Consider the following 16,528-nt stretch of genomic DNA (forward strand, 5'->3'; position numbering starts at 1 on the left):
GAAAAAGAGACTAGGTCTTGATTACCAAACCTTTTCCCCCTTTCCACATCCACAACTCGTGTTCTTTTTAGACAACTCATGAATACGTACCGCATGGCTCTCAGTGCAGTTTTGTATGCCAATTCAGCATCATGAGGTAGGAGAGAGGTGAAGAGATACTTGGCAAATGTGTGCATTGGAACACTCTCCCGATGGATAACTTCACCTAAGCCACTATATGGTCCACCTGCAGGAAAGAGAAACAGAATGTCAGTCTCTAAAAACTGCTAAACCTCAGCTTTTGAACCTTCAAAAGCATTCAGAACACCTTCAGCTAGAAGTGGTATTCAAAGACAGAGCCTGCTGCACAAAAGGTGAAGTTACATTGCTATTTCAGTGAAATAGATAACACATCACATATACATGATGTGTTACAGTTTTATTAAATATCATGTATTATTTAGGAAAACAAGACAGACTGCAAATTTCGTACTACTAAGCACACTCCCAGTGATTATACAAATGACAGAATGGTTACAGTACTTCATGAGGCTCATTCATCAAGCCTGTTATGCAAAAGTAGAAAGTCATAATCCTAGCTCTGCCTCCACACAGTTGTATTATGCACATCAATACCCATCCACCCTGTTGGTGTGCCACTGCTCTATCACAAATTCACCAGGAAAAAGAGAATGACAACCATAGAAAAGTATTATCTTTAATTGAAATTACATGACCAACCACCACAGAAGCACCTGATCCTTCCAACGTCTCACCTGACATTGGCATCTAAATAAGCTTTTGGTCTGAATGTGGTCATGACTCAAGCCCCCGGTCCTACCCTTGGGTCGCAACAACCCCATGCAGCTCCACAGGCTGGAGACAGAGTAACTGGAAAGCTGCTCAGTGGAAAAGGACCTCAGGGTGCTAGTGACATGAGCCAGGGTGTGCCCAGGTAGCCAAGAAGGCCAATGGCATCCTGGCCTGGCTCAGCAGGACTATGGGGAGGGATCGTCCTCTTGTACTGGGCACTGGTGAGGCCACACCTTGAGTGCTGTGTCCAGTTCTGGTCCATCAATCCACGAAAGATACTCAGGTGCTGGAGCAAGTCCCAAGAAGCACCATGGAGCTGTGGAAGGGTCTGGAGCACAAGTCCTGTGAGAAGCAGCTGAGGGAGCTGGGGTATTGATCCCGGAGAAAAGGATGCTCAGGGGAGGCCTTATGATTCTCGACACCAGCCTGAAAAGCCCCAAGCAACCAGAGACAGAATGAAAGGAGATGGCTTCAGATTGTGCCAGGCAAGGTTTAGACTGGATATTAGGAAAACTGTCTTAACTGAAAGGGCATAGGAATATATGTGGAATAGACTGCACAGGGAAGTAGTGGAATCACTATTGAAAGTGCTCAAATTAAGTGTGGATATGTCATTTAGGGGCATGGTTTAGTGGTGAAAACAGTGGTGGCTGGCTTAAGGGCTGGACTCAATGATATTATTAGTCTTTTGCAACCTGAAGAATTCTGTAACGAAGGACACAAGGTTTGATTGTGCATCAAAGCTGGTTGTTAATCCAGTATATCCACATGATTTTAAAAATACTATTTTATTTATTACTGGGGCAACAGATTTTTCTCTCTCATTAAGGTGTGGATTTCAACTTGATAACAGCAGCATCACAGTAGACAACAAAACAACTTGTTAAGCTTGTTTACTTGTTAAGCTTCAAATGTTCACAGTGCATATGAATTCTATTTTTTTTACATTTTCCCTGCACACCTAAGACTGTTATTCCTGTAAATAGGAAAACTGTGTCAAACAGTTTTCTGACTTTAGTGACAAGAGGTTCAGGCATCAAATACTGCAAGATACAGAATAAGAATCTTGTATTAAATATTACTGGACAATTATTGCACAGATGGCATCCAGCAGTCGCAGAAGCTACTACCAGTTCTACGACTCCAACCCATCACACATGGATGGATGGACGGACGGACGGACTGATGGATGGATGGACGATGACTGTGTGAGTTCACTTTTGTTTCAACAAAGTTTTTGACTGCTGCCTTAGCATAATATGCAAGGATATAAATCTGTAGGCATGAAAAAATTCTGAGCTCCATATTGGGCACTTCTAAAGACCACGGCTGAATGCGAAGGAAATGTCAATTAAGATTTAGTAGGTGACAGTGTGTCTCATAATCATTTCAAATGAAGTTGAAAGCCATTCAAATCTAGCTGGCATTGCTTGAATGAAAGAAGCCATTTCATGTATGTTTGCCAGTTGGTGGTCCAGTCAGAAACTTAGTCAGGACACAAAGAATACATGACAAAGCATTTATATGAAAATATATTCTGCCATTAACTTAGCAGTCAAGCAAAAAAATCAGAACAGTTCTTGCAAAACAGTCTAATAATCTGCTTTCCCACAAACTCAAATGGTAGCTACACACAGTATGCATTAATCTGCATTAACAGCATAGAAATCAGATAAATATTGGACTAGGTTTTCTTTATTGTAGCCAGAGAATTTCAACTAAAAACTTACAATTGGTATGATTAGCACCTTAAATCACTGCACAGTTTTTCCTCCATATAAACTGGCAGTTTCTGCCTAGGAGTAAACTGAAACTACTGCCAGAAAGCTAGATTTCTCATCACACACTAAAGTAAGACAACTACTGCACATTGCTCACAATGGCAATTTTTTTGGCAGTTTTATTAGCAGACTTCCTGCTATGATCAATTCTTTACTAGTCTAAGAAAACATAACAGAATTTCAGTGATCAAAATAGTAAACTAAATTATCAGAGCATCAGAGAGTATATCAAGAGAAATCCTGCCTTTTTCTCATAAAGCATCCTTACCAGCATACAGAAGCAGCAAACTGATTTTATAACGCAGAGGAATCCTGCATGTTAATAGCTAGATCTAGACAGTATCTTTTCTTGTCCAAAGACCATAAAGCAGCAGTACAGAGACATCATGATGGAAACTTTCCCTGTGTTGTAGCTTCTCTGCAGTTTCAAATCTAGGCAAAAACAGTGACTTAAAGCTGGGAACCCTAAGCAACATATTGTACCTTTTCCACAGAAGACAAAGTTTTAGCAAAACATGACTGTTGTGTAACAACTTACCTAGTACTAGTACTACACTCCCCTTCAAGCCATGTGCACTCATAACCTGGACTATGCCTTTGAATAATTTTTCCCCCAGGAGTTTCTTCTTCCATTAAAAAAGAACAAAAACCAGAAATACAATCTTGGAACTCGTGACATTACTCTCTGAACATAATGCTTAAGTGCTACATGTTAAGCTTTTTTAAAAGCTAAGGCAAAAGTATGCACTTCCATGCACAGGTTTTATTCCAACACTGCCTAATTCCAAAACATAAACTGTATGTCATGGTCATAATTTATGCACAAGACCAGACCTGAAGCCACAATATTTGACCAAATATTTTAATTTCTGCCTATGACATAAACTTCAAAGGCAAGTAGCTTTCTCTATTTTCACAAATAAAATGTTGCATTTCTACCTCAGCAATTATACTTGAATTTTCTGAGCTCTTCACTTGGGCACAGTGGTCAAAATCTTCATACATTTGAAAACCTGCCAGTATAGTTCCTTTTGCAGAATACAAGGAATAATTAGAATTTTGGTATCTGGGAACTGTTGATAACTGATGTCCATATTACATAATAGTTAGCCTGGAGTGCATAATCAGGTTATTGAGATAATGACATGTAACAAATGTAAAGAACAAAGTGTATTTAAAATTAAAACAAAAGGTTTATAGGTCAGTATATGCCTTATCTCTACAGTCATATGATATCTAAAGTATGTCAATTTTCATAAGAGACTTAATAAAAACTTTCATGGAGCTCTAAGCAGAAGAACCATCTTAAGTAGGTAAGGCAGTTTCTACAGGATGTGTGTTCTGTGTGCTTGTGTAAGTGGAGACAGTTTAGAGAAGCAGTTAGCATCTATATTCAGCTACCTTCTAATAGGAAGACTGCTTGTTTTCGAAAAATCTTCACCAGAGTATCATCCAATTCAATTTCCTGTAGCTTAGAAATGAGCTGCTCCTCATTTCGACAAACCTTCTCTTGTGCATACAAGCCATCTGGCATTATTCGCTGCTGTCCCAGCCCTATCAATGCTACTTCCACAGCCAGTGTTAAGTAAGATTCCCCTTCTTCTAAGAACTTGTGTGCAGGTAGGTGCTGGTACTCCAGAGATTTGCATTGCCCCAGGTTCTCTGTAAGGGGTGACACAGAAAGAAAAACACATCAGCAAACCATTTAACCCATAATCTGCCTACAATGCCACATACACAAAACCTTCTACTGTTAGTATTATTTTTTTTTTAAAGAATTTAAATTATTAGCTAGTCTTAAAATACAACACTCCAATCTAAAATACGTCATCTGATTTCACATAGCAGAAATACACAAAAATAATTTGGTTTTAAATAACCCAGTAAAGTAAAAATTAAAGTTTTCATTTTTAAACTGCACATTTTTAAAAAAGCAGTTCCTCCAGCTTTGTGTTAATGAGGCCAAAATTTCAAGATCCATTCCAATTTCTTTCCCTAAACATTTCTGTATTTCTTAAAGCCCTGATGTGCAAGAAGTTGGGTAAAGTGCTTCTACACCGACATAGATGTCAGTTGAAGCCATTAGAATTGTGCAAATACAGTAGGCCCGGAACTCCACTCTTTTAATATATGCTCTGTTTGCTAGCACTCTTTTCAGGCTTTTAATTTGTTACACTTGTGTTTATGATAATAATGCATAATGTTAACATTAGAAGTCCTACTTTTAGTAACAATTATAAGCAAATTCCACACAGGCCAAGCCATAAACTGATTTAAAGAATGCTACCAATTCATTTGGCACTTCACAGACACCACATATGACAAAATGCTATTCCGGCTTGTAGCATTTTACAGTCTAATTTGGGAATAAAAAGTTATAATTGTCAGATGTAAGGAGATGGGCAACTGCAACAAATGGAAAGGCTGAATGCACTTGGAAGATCACGTATGTGTGTGCAAAAGGAAGTTACTCTTCAGCACACAATGTTTTTTTGTTTCATCAAGTTGGTTTTTATTCAGTAACAGCAGAGAATCTGATTTCCAAATTTTTTGATTGAAAGTTTTCCTAGAACTGGTGGTTAAGAGAGTAGAAATTTATTGAAGAAAATCTAACTGTATAAAAGGAGTTTTGAGGCAAAGCCCCAAGAAGATTGTGTACATAAAAGAGCTTGAGGTTAAGTAATGAATCCAGTTTCTGTCCACAGTAGTGGTGTTAAGAAGCTACCCCAAAGGTGGAAAGAGACTGAGAATAAGGAACTAATCAGTTAAAATCCTGGGGAGCAAATACAGAACCTGAAATGGCTGTACATGACCTATCTTTATCCTAAATCATGTATTGATATAGCAACTCTACTTTCCAACTCCTACCATTTAAAGACTATGTATGTTGCCAATTTTTAGTGTTCTGTCATTGTTTTGGAGTATTATGTACACTGTAACTAAGAAACCTAGAAACATCCAGGGCTGTATTTAGGAGTGCTGCCAGCAGGTTGAGGGAGGCGATTGTGCCCATTTGCTCAGCACTAGTGAGCCCACATCTGGAGTGCTGTGTCCAGCTGTGGACTCCCCAGCACATGGGCATGCTGTAGGAGATCCAGTGTGGGAACACAAAGATGATTAAGGGACTGCAGCATCTCTCATATAATGAGAGCAAGGTGAGATTATTTAGCCTGGAAAAGAGAGGGCTCAGGAGGATCTTACCAAAATGTATAAATATCTGATGGGAGAATGTAAAGAAGACAGTGCCAGACTCTTCTCAGTTGTATCCTGTGACAGGACAAGAGGCAATGGGCACAAACTGAAATACAGGAAATTCCATCTGAACATAAGATAACACTTTTTAATTGTGAGGGTGGTTGAACACTGCAGGAGGTTGCCCTGGAAAGTTGTATAGTCTTCACTCTTGAAGTTATTCAAAACCCAAATGGATACAGACCTGAGCAATGTGTTGCTCTAGGTGATGCTGCTACAAGCAGACTAGTTGGAATAGATGGTCCCCAGAGGTGCCTTCCAAACTTAGCAACTCTGATCTTGCAATTTCCTGAAATTTCTCAGAAAGACGACAGTGCAAGGTATGTGGAAAAGACTACTGCTATGAAGTCATACTGGGTTTTATTTCAAATGTGAAATTTTCTTCAAGAATGAGAACTGGTAACTTTTAGTTTAGTGCTTTCTTAGTTTAGCTCTTTTCTCCCCCTTGTGTTTTCCTAAGATATGCAAATGTGAGTCCTTATACTATAGAAACAGTGACTTTGAAACTGATTCAAAAAGGCAAGACAGAAAAATACCTCCAGTAAATGAAGAAATGTACCAGACTATTGCATTTGCTTGGTCTTACCCGTGAAATCAGAGAACCCATGGAAGCTGTCATCATCCACCCTGCAGGCTTCCATCAAGCTACCAAAAAGGGTTCCAATGGGGTCCAAAGGGTGACCCACCCAGCCTTCAAGATTCGTTATTGAGGTTACTCCCCTGTGGAGAAGTTCTGTGGCAAAAAACACACACAGAGGAGGGAGGGAAAGAGAGCTCATGTTAGCCCATTGAAACAACTACACTAGTAAAACTGTTTAAAATGCCCTCAGCACAGAATTCAAAGTATTTCCAGTAGCTTCTGCATAGAAGGAGAAAATAGTATCTTTCAGGGTGAATTTGAATTTCAGGCTGCCCTTGGTGAATATGTAAATGAGGAATAAGAAAAGAGAAAGAATGGAAGCCAAACTTTTTCAGCACTAGGAAAGTGTATTATGGGTCAAAAATTTCAATGGTAATGTCTTTTGAAATCTCTTCATTGATTACTTGAATTCTTCTGAAAACATCTGCTTGAAGAATTACAACAAAGATTTTTTTGGTAAAATATTTACAACAATTTCCTCGCTTTTTACATTTTTAAGCACCTCTCTCTCTGTCCCCCCCACCTCCTCGCTCTCTCTGCACTAAACTCAGGATGACAGTAACTTAAAAAAAAAACCAAAAAGAATCAAATGTTTAAATGAGGTATACAAGAAAAAAATTTGTATTTTAATAGGATCAAGTGTATTTTTGGTCATTTAAAGATTTTAGTCCACAAATATCTTCATCAATATTTTTCCGTAGCCCTTATCCATCATTTGGTTAGGACACAGAAAAAAGGTTAAGTGCAATAAATTGGAGCAAGTGTGATTGCAGTAGCAGGTATTAGCAATTCCCCAAATCCACATCATATGGCAACAACTCCCCTTTGACACTCCCAGCTTTTTTCCTCCTAGACCTACAGACAAAAGTAAACTACGAGAGATCAAATGCATTACTGCATCTAAAACATTAAAAACTGTACACAAGCCATTATGGCTGCTCTGCTTCTCTGCCTGTCACACATTAACTTGTACCTCCCTTCACTCTCTCTTGTTCACAAAGCATCATATATCTGAGTATCTATATGCATTAAGCTTTTAAGTCGTGCTTCCTCCTACTTAAATGTGTGGGGCTACAAAATGAAACACAGACACACTGTCAGAATGGTATAGAGGTTTTCTTAAAGAATCCATTGTTATGTAATATGTATCAAGTAAATCACTGAATTTCTAACAAATAGCACATACTAAAGATAACAGGCAGAAGTAAAGAATATTACCAAGAAGGAAAATCAGGGTGACTTCTTACTGATTCACTTTGAACTATTTATTCTGTGTGCCTACCTATGAACTTCTCTTGTGTCATGCCAACCAAAGGCTTCAATCGTCTCGTCAGAGACGTTTAACGTAAAATCACACAAGTGGCTCCATGGACATCAGATCAGTCACATGAATAAAAGCTGAGCAGAAGCATGTGGTGTTTGCTGAACGAAAGCCTAAAGCTGGGCTGTAGCTGCAGCTTGTCTCTGGTTATAGAGACCAGCACACTTTATGGTATGAAAAGAGTCTTTTAAAAATTCCCCATGAGATTAAAAAATAAAAAAAAAGCAGTGAGTGACAACACAGAAACAACAAACTACTTTGTTTCAGGGCAGGAGGGATCACATTTCATGCACTTTTTAAAAATTATAATAGAATATTAGGTGATAGCTACAGAAACTGCTCACAAGGAAAGGAATTTAACAGACGTACAGAAAGCCTGCATGCTGCACTAGCAACTGGGAATGAAAAGGAGCACTACTACAAGCAGCATACTTGCAACAGACTCCTCACACCTGCCAGTGATATGAAGGCACACATACATGCTGATACAGGCACCTCCTTTCTTAACAACAGTGTTCCAAAAAATGCTTACTCCTTGCTTCTGTGGGAAAAAAATACACAGGCACATAGGAACTGCAGCTAAATTTTTTTCAGCTAGGTACATATCTTGTCTTCTAAATGCTCATTTCTGGGAAAACATCTGAACACACACTTGAAAAATTTGCATGTATGATTTCACACTGGTTTTTTTGATGAGAATGCATGAGGATATACTGTTTAGAGTAACAGAGAAAGTCTGAAATAAAGTATGAATGAAAGGATTAGTGTAGCAGCTGAGAAAGTAATTCCAGTTTTTCCACGTGCGCTCTTCTACCACAAAGCCATACCCTTCTTCTACTGCCTCTTTAAACTACAAAGATTCAGAGCAGAATTATTTTGGGTTGCAAGGATCATGTGCTATAGCAACTATATCTGAAGGAGAACACCCCTTCAAAAAAACCAAAAAAACCCAGTATTGCTCAGTGGAATACCACAAAATATTTTACAAAAAACAGTGTTAAAAAACCCAAACAACAACAAAAAAAAAAAAACAACAAGCAAAAACAAACAAAACCAGACAATCAAACAATAAAAAAAAAACCAACACAAATCTCAAGCCCCCTCTATTCAGAGAAACTAAAATTTTAAGCATTATAAGAGATTTTCCTGGAACATGGCCCAATTTGATGAATTTTGTAGTTCAGATATTGCCTTGCTGTTACTCTCCAGGCTTACAACTCAGTATACAAAGCTCAGCAAAATTATAGGTCACAGAAAAAAATTCAACACCTCACATGCCAAATGTGAAGTTCTGTTCAAAAACCTGTAAACAGGGTGACTATTTTCACTGCGTAACCAAAACCACTAATTGAAATAAAGGCCCTATCATGCAATATATATTGGAGAAGGTTGATTAAGAGCCCTGGACAGCTCACAACACAGTTTACTGAAAACCTTTGACATCCAGAATGTGACATTACCACTATCCAGACTGAAGAGTTAAAAGACATCCCTTTCACTTTAGTTTCAAAACCATTTTCCTCATGCAAACATCTTGGTGTTACTGTCAACTTGCACACCCTTTGCTCTCCTCTTCCCCACATTTACCTTTCTTCTGCGCCCGGAACATTTCCAGCTGTTTCTGCTGCTGCCTCCTTAGTGTATTAACAATAGCTATTGCTAGCCTCAGTGCTTCTCGTGGGTATCCATGAGATCGTAATGCATCCACCCTCGCGCAGGCTGTAGGAACATGCTCTAAAACAGAAAAAATAATTGAAGAATAGCAATGCCTCCATAAATGAAATGGGCTGTTTTACTAGGTTATTCAAAAGGGCTTTTTTGTTTCAATTTTTTCTGTTTTGTTTTGTTTTTAAAACTATGCAAGGGAGACTTAAAGAACTACTTCTGAGCCAGCATTTCAAGGGAGCCTCTGTTCTTTTTGCCAGGCTTTTCATCCATCTCCCCACCACCACCCCCCTCAAAATAATGCCATAGAAAATGAACAAAGCACCAAGTCATAGAAACATCTTTCCGGTTTAGCCACTTACCATGCCAGAGGGGCCACCCCTGAGAGTCAAAGAGCAAGTTTTCAGTGTCGTCATGGTAACAGTAGTTGGTGTACAGGTCACTGCTGATAATGTGCTGTAAGTGGCTGTCCTGCCAGTGCAGATCGCACGCCTCAATGGCTCGAGTAAACACTGTCCGATGCGGCCTGTTCGATGAATCTGTCATTTTCACAGGTTTAGAAAGCTGCATCAGCTTTTATCCATTCATACATGAATCAGTCACTCACAGTACTCCAGTCTTGTGCCTATCCACCAACCCTCAGTTGCCGGCAGTCTGCCTTGCCCCCAATCCACCAAGCAGCCTGGAGATAACATTTCACATCCTATTATTGCCCAAGAACTCAGACAAAGTGTGTGCCATTCATCTTGCATTCAGAGAGAGATCTAGAAGCCAGCACAGCTGATGGCAGACAGAACTTTGCACAGAGAACTGCTAGAGCTGAAGGACATTCAACAACATGTACAAACTAGAAAGTACATGGCACTCAAATATCCTCAGTATCTCTCCTTAGATCCACAGTTGTCAGAATGAAGGAGGCATAAACTGCATAAAAGGTATGTAATTTTTCTTTCTGAGAAGTGACACTAACCTTGAGCACTCGTATAACTTTGCTGGCCATGACCATATACAAATACTATGAATAAAGTGAGGTCTTGAAGCCATGGGGGTGACATAATCCTCACTGGACATCATCCTATGGAAAAATTTTTCTAGTGACATGGCACTATATCTATCAATGTTCAGAAGCCACACCAGAGTTTGTATATATATAAAATAGCCTGCCAAGGTTAGTCTGAACATACAAAGAAGCAAAAAAAAAGGAAGGGGTCATTTGATGAAAGAACTTATCTTCCTGGTTAGCTGTGAAATTTAATAATGAACCAAGTTTTTTCCTTCACAGGTGATCTTCCAAGAAAAAGAAACAATAAAAAACCCAACTAAGTGCAGATCTGACACCTACCAAGAAATTTAACTTTATTGCAATTGTATGCAATATGTATCATTACTGATGGTTTGAGGATTATTAACAGATTTCCATCCAAAACCACCTTGCACTCCGCCTAGTTATTAGCAGTAATCTTTGTTTGAAGAGGTTTGATAATCACATTTTAGATTGATAATCCCATTTTAGATTAGAAAATATGATACCAAGCACCAAAAGACACGTCTTCCAAGATGGAAGCACTACAGTTACTTTATGCAGGTGTACATTACTCCACACATCTACTAATACAGATGGCACATACAGAGCACATCCCACAGACAGATGCTTTAGCTTCTCACAGACAAGTTTAATGTAGTTTAAACAGATCCCTCTTTAAACAACTATCAAGGCTTTGTAAATGCAAACAAAATAAAAACCCCACTACCAGAAGGAATACTAGATTACAGTCAAGCAAAGAAACAACGGGCATTTACACAACATACTTCAAGGACATCCAATTTTCATGCAACAATATTTAGAAGCACCAAATGAAGAGTTAGACCTAACAAAATACAAATACCTGCTCTGAAAATGTTACAGCCCCAGCATAATAAAAAACCACCTATTTGTTCTTCAGCAAAGATAGTATTAGCACAACTGAGTTTGGATGGTCAGTTCTCAACAAGAAAATTACTTGTCCCAGGAAAGAATGCTGAATTCTGAAAGGCTAGAGTGTATAGGATAGAAGTTATATGTTGCAGTCAGTGCATATGTTTAGGCTCACCTTGGTTAGCATTTGCACCCTGAGGCAAAGCATTGGTTAAATTGGGCAGCTCGTTTCCATGGTTTCCATCTTCCCAGGGACAAACATCCACACTGTTCCATTTTTTCAGCTGTTTTAGCCAACTGGACTTCTGCTCCAACTTGCAGTGGGGATTTAAGACTATACACATCCACAGAGCACCTGATTTTAAAAAAATTACTAAATTATGTTTTCTATTAAAAATGCAGCAGCCAATGACTAATTGCAAACTTCTACAGCATACACTTTTTCTCCACTCCAAGGGTACACTGCTTGCTTCCCAGCTATACTTAACACCACACAGACTGAACTCCTGACACAGGCACAGGGGCTGGTGTGGCCGATCTGAAGCAGCTGAAAGATGGTACAAAGCCAGCCTTCTCAATAAAAAGGCATTAGTAGGTCTTTTGTATTAGAAATCCAGAGTTCCCAGTGTATGGCTCATCAGACAGGAACATCAGTCAAAGTCAAAAAAGAATTTACATAAAGTTACAGAAGTTACATAAACCAAGCTTTTCATCAAATTCTTGTATCACAAGTGAACATTACTTGTGTTAATGAGAACTATGTATCTTTCAGCTTCATGTTAAGGGGACCAAAGAAGTACATTAGTAAGACATGCATTAAGTAAACATATACTGTCACACTCAGAACCCATCAGAAGTACTTATGCAACTCATTCCTAAATACTTCTCGGTCTCAGATAATCAGTAAACACTAATTTTGTGCAGTGTGATAGGAATAAGACATTTTTATGGCAATTGCTTCAGTAATTTGGTTACTCTAGAAAATTTGTTTTACATTTTCTGTTCAGGGAGTTCTAACAGTAGGCTAATTTGTGCTGATGTATCACACATACCACCACATTGGAAACTGCTCCCTGACACTATATAGTACAGCAGGCATAAATGCATCTGGGTGTCTAGTGGTAATTTTCAAATGGAAAGGTTTTTCTCTAAATCAGCTGTCCCTTCACCAGCTTGAACTTTGACAGGAGCATGAAGACATCTGAAAGTAGTGTTTAGCAACAGCTCATTTGCTCATTAGGAATGTGCATTATACACTGAAAGAGACGGCAAGAATATGCTTAGACTACACAATATTCATGACAGGCTGAAAAAAAACCAACAAAGAATAAAAACGCAGCTGGCTCTTCTAGGATAAAAGTCTCACATTCTGGGATTCTTTTGCTAACTAAAAATGCAAAATTGATACCCAGGTCACAGGGCATCACATCACATTCATTCCTAAAGTAACTCAGGTAGGCCACAGCACAGGAGCCAACAGAAACAGCATGATTCTTAAGGTTAAGTTTCCTGCTATTCAAGACTAACATGTTAAGGGAGGCAATATAAAAAAAATCTGAAAACCAAAACAAAATATGGTCGGTTACTATTCAGAACACCTGAGAGACACTAAACTACTGCAGTTTATTACTGCACAGTAGATAGAGTACAGCAACTGTTCCAGATTCAGGGAAGTGTTTGAAACTCGCCATAGGGGTGAATAAAGCCAATACCATTTTTTTAATCTTCTTTTAAATCCAAATCATATAATTTTCTTTAGACACATTTTCCAGCACACTTCACTCTCCAAAAGGAATAAAATAACAACTGTTTCTTATTATTAAGCATTAATGATTCAGTACTGCCCAAGACAGAATAACTACATTTTTTGCAATCTGCAAAATGAAACACAAATGCAGCACACATGGGACAGCCTTGGAGAACAGTTCTGGGCTTGTTTATTTATTTTCAGAATAAAGTATCACTTGAAGGCATTACACTGTACCTCTCAGCATCTAAAAAAAAACCCACCCCCCCCAACAAAAAAAATAAAAAACAAGTAACCAACCAATAAAAAAAAAACACCCAAAAACCCCAACAACCCACCAATGTAATACTTTGTAACTACATTCCCAGTGTTCTCAGACTGACGCAAAAGCAAAGTGGAGTGTCTTAAACCCATTTGGTAAGTATTTCAATTGTCCATCAGGGCACATTACTGTGTTGCGCCATGCAACACAGAATAAGTCTACAGAGTAAATGGGCTTTTTTTTATCTCCACATCACTGAAGGCAAGAGAATTCACCAGCCTCCTAAGGAAGGTCCACTACACATGTTGTACATCTAAGAGACAGGAGAGGGTAAAGATAATGTAAAGTATCAATATTTTAAAATTTTTAAAATTTTTTAAATATTGATAATTTAAAGATTTACTTTAAAAAATCTGTGGTTTCATGTGAGAAGCTATGTCAAAGCTAACTACATTGTTATCAGACATTGTCTCTGAAACTCACACCATTTTCATGTAAAGAACAAGTGTATTTCCAATAACCCCCTCACTTAAAATTTCAATATACAATTCACCCTTTTACCTATGACTTCAGAGAAAGCTGTATATATATCTGAGATCTCAAACAGAATTGATAGCTGTTGATTCTCTGCAGGAAGAGAAGTGTGAGACAAAACTCTTCCATTCAAAGATGAAAAGGGAACAGAAAGAGCTCCTGTAGTACTACAAAGCCTACCATCTGGAAAAAAAAAGGATAATGCCTATGACCCCACACTCTTCTATCTATTTGGATTTCTATGTATTTTTGGTTAGTTTGCGTTTTAGTAGTGGAATTTTTTTTTTTTAGTGTGTGACTTTTTTCCTTCACCCCTCTCTTCCACCCTACCCCATGTAAGTGCATTTACCTCTATTCAGATTTCTTCCTACTTCTGCTCCCTACACCTTCCTCCTCCCCTGAGATCTGCTCCATTCTGGCTATTTCAATTCACTGATTCCTGCCCTGATCCTCATACTGGTAAGTCTGAGGAAAATGTTCACTTTATCAAATGCCAGGTGTCAGGAGCCTGGGGGATATTCTTATTCCACTCTGATGCTGCTCAGTGGAAGCCCCCTTGAGTTAGCCCTTAAATGTCACCACCAACCTGAAGGACTACCCTATTGTCTAACAAGAGAGTGTATTTCTGCCTGACGGCTCCCATCTGGGGAAACTGCTGATCACATTATCTTTACTACAGGGAAGTCCTATGGAAAAAATGAAGGAGAGGTATTCATAATTTGCAAGAAAGGTATCGGACTCAATTTCCAGTGACTTCAGCCTAGAAACTGCAGTTTGCAACAGTTTATGCTCCAAAGAAATTTGAACACATTCCAAAATACATTCCTAGCATTCTTAAGTTTACATGTTTGATTACATTTAATGATGTCTCCAATGCAAACTACAATATGAACAAAAGTCTCAGTAAAAAATAATTTTTTAAAAAGAGACATCGAAACCTCAGAGAAAGTGTTTGTGTTTACATACCGCTTTTCTCTCTAACACAGCTCTCTCTCATTCCTATTTCCTTTTCATCGGGTTTTTTCCATACCGGTTCTCACCAGTCTGATACATCTTTCCCCCACCCCGAACTACATGCTACTGAAACACAACTGAAGTTCTTGTTTAAATCCCTGGACTCTAACCTATGTCTTTTCAATACAAAACTCCTCACAGTACAGTGGCAAAACAATCATAATTCAATATAGAAGAAGTTTTCCCCAGAAAATAATTGGAAAATATGACATGGTACAACTGCAATTTGGTACTAATTTCAAAAGGGAAAGGGTATTAGAGCTGTTACACTACAGTAAGGAATTGTCTATTTTTATTCAACACCAATCTCTTGACCTCAAAAAAGGCAGCTTTGTCAAAACAGACCTTTGGTTCAGACAGACCTCCTTTCGAAAATGTATAGTTATCATTCATCTTTAGTGTTACCCTCACCACTAAAAAAAAAGGAAAAATTTACATGCAGGCCTTCCTTGTACATACATGGGAATACCAGTACTTTCATGTTTCTCTGGAGATATCCATTCTTTTCAATTTATGGGGCAGAGAGTGACAGCATGGATTTACATTGATCAGGATTTAAATATGCAAACTGAAAAACATTAAGAGCATTAACTCACTGTAAAAGTAGATGCAGTATAGAACTACACATAACTACACATCCTGTATACACACATATCCATGCAGCTAAATGAAGTGCAAGGGATGTGCACAGACTCTCCCAAGAGATAAGGTATTGCTCACCTTCCATAAACCACGTGATATTTTACTCTTGCTCCAGTAAATAGAAAGGTGGTGATGGAAACAATTTTAGGGGGTCCTACAACACTGATCATTACCTGAGCCCCCAGCATACAGTTCTGTTCATCTGTTTGATTACACTCTGCTTTTCCTGAAAACATGATGCTATCTTGTCAGGGGTGCTGTACAGCTAAGCTTGGATGAGCATTTCCCCATTCACAACACCTAAGTAATCAATGGCTCCTCAGACTTGGCCTTTGCTTTGAAATTTTGTATTTCATATATTTTAGATCAAACAGTGTATTTCCAAAACTAAAATATTCAAGAAACAGCTGCTGTAACATTTCTCCACCCTTTCCATTATTGCAACAACTTTATCTTAAAAAGTAAGTTACAGGAGTAGCTTTTCAAAGAATATTTGACCATTTCAAAGAAAATGGAGACAGGTAATCAAGATCATTTCCTTTGCCCAAGAGACAAAACAGGTTCAGCAGCTGCTGCACACTTGCCACTGTGCCCCACTTGAGATTAATCCATTCTATTACAAAAACATAATCTTCAAGCATTGAAAGTGCCAGAAGAAAAACAATACTAGCAGACAGAATCTATTAACACTTTGAAGTACTGGTGTCAGCAAAGGATTTGAAAGTGGTTTACATCTGTATTTTAAACACAGACCCACTTTCACTGGGAGAGCCACTTGGAAACCTCAAAGAAGGTACTGTGTGGTGTTCATTATTTCTGAATGAGAAAGACAAGTGCCTTCAGAATAACTGGCAAAGCCCCTGCCCTTCTCCAGGCATGGAGAGATCTCCACCAGAACAAAACATAATCACAAGTCCCACTGGATACTGCTCCAATTAAACAGTTGCTTTTATAAAACAGTTA

At 38.5% G+C, this 16,528-nt stretch overlaps 1 protein-coding gene across 3 annotated transcripts in view; it reads right to left on the bottom strand.

Moving 5' to 3' along the window:
• ZSWIM6 (zinc finger SWIM-type containing 6) overlaps positions 1-16,528 on the bottom strand; it is a 110,206-nt gene that overhangs the window by 12,277 nt on the left and 81,401 nt on the right. For all 3 annotated transcript variants that reach the window (XM_015652994.3, XM_015652992.3, XM_015652993.3), the window contains 6 exons: positions 11,542-11,721; positions 9,814-9,990; positions 9,374-9,520; positions 6,412-6,558; positions 3,975-4,235; positions 91-226 (listed from right to left, as the gene is read on the bottom strand). In XM_015652994.3, the coding sequence (XP_015508480.1) occupies positions 91-226; positions 3,975-4,235; positions 6,412-6,558; positions 9,374-9,520; positions 9,814-9,990; positions 11,542-11,721 (1,048 nt within the window). The remainder of the gene's footprint in view (positions 1-90; positions 227-3,974; positions 4,236-6,411; positions 6,559-9,373; positions 9,521-9,813; positions 9,991-11,541; positions 11,722-16,528) is intronic.

Source organism: Parus major, chromosome Z, assembly GCF_001522545.3.
Source record: "Parus major isolate Abel chromosome Z, Parus_major1.1, whole genome shotgun sequence".
Lineage (NCBI taxonomy): Eukaryota > Metazoa > Chordata > Aves > Passeriformes > Paridae > Parus > Parus major.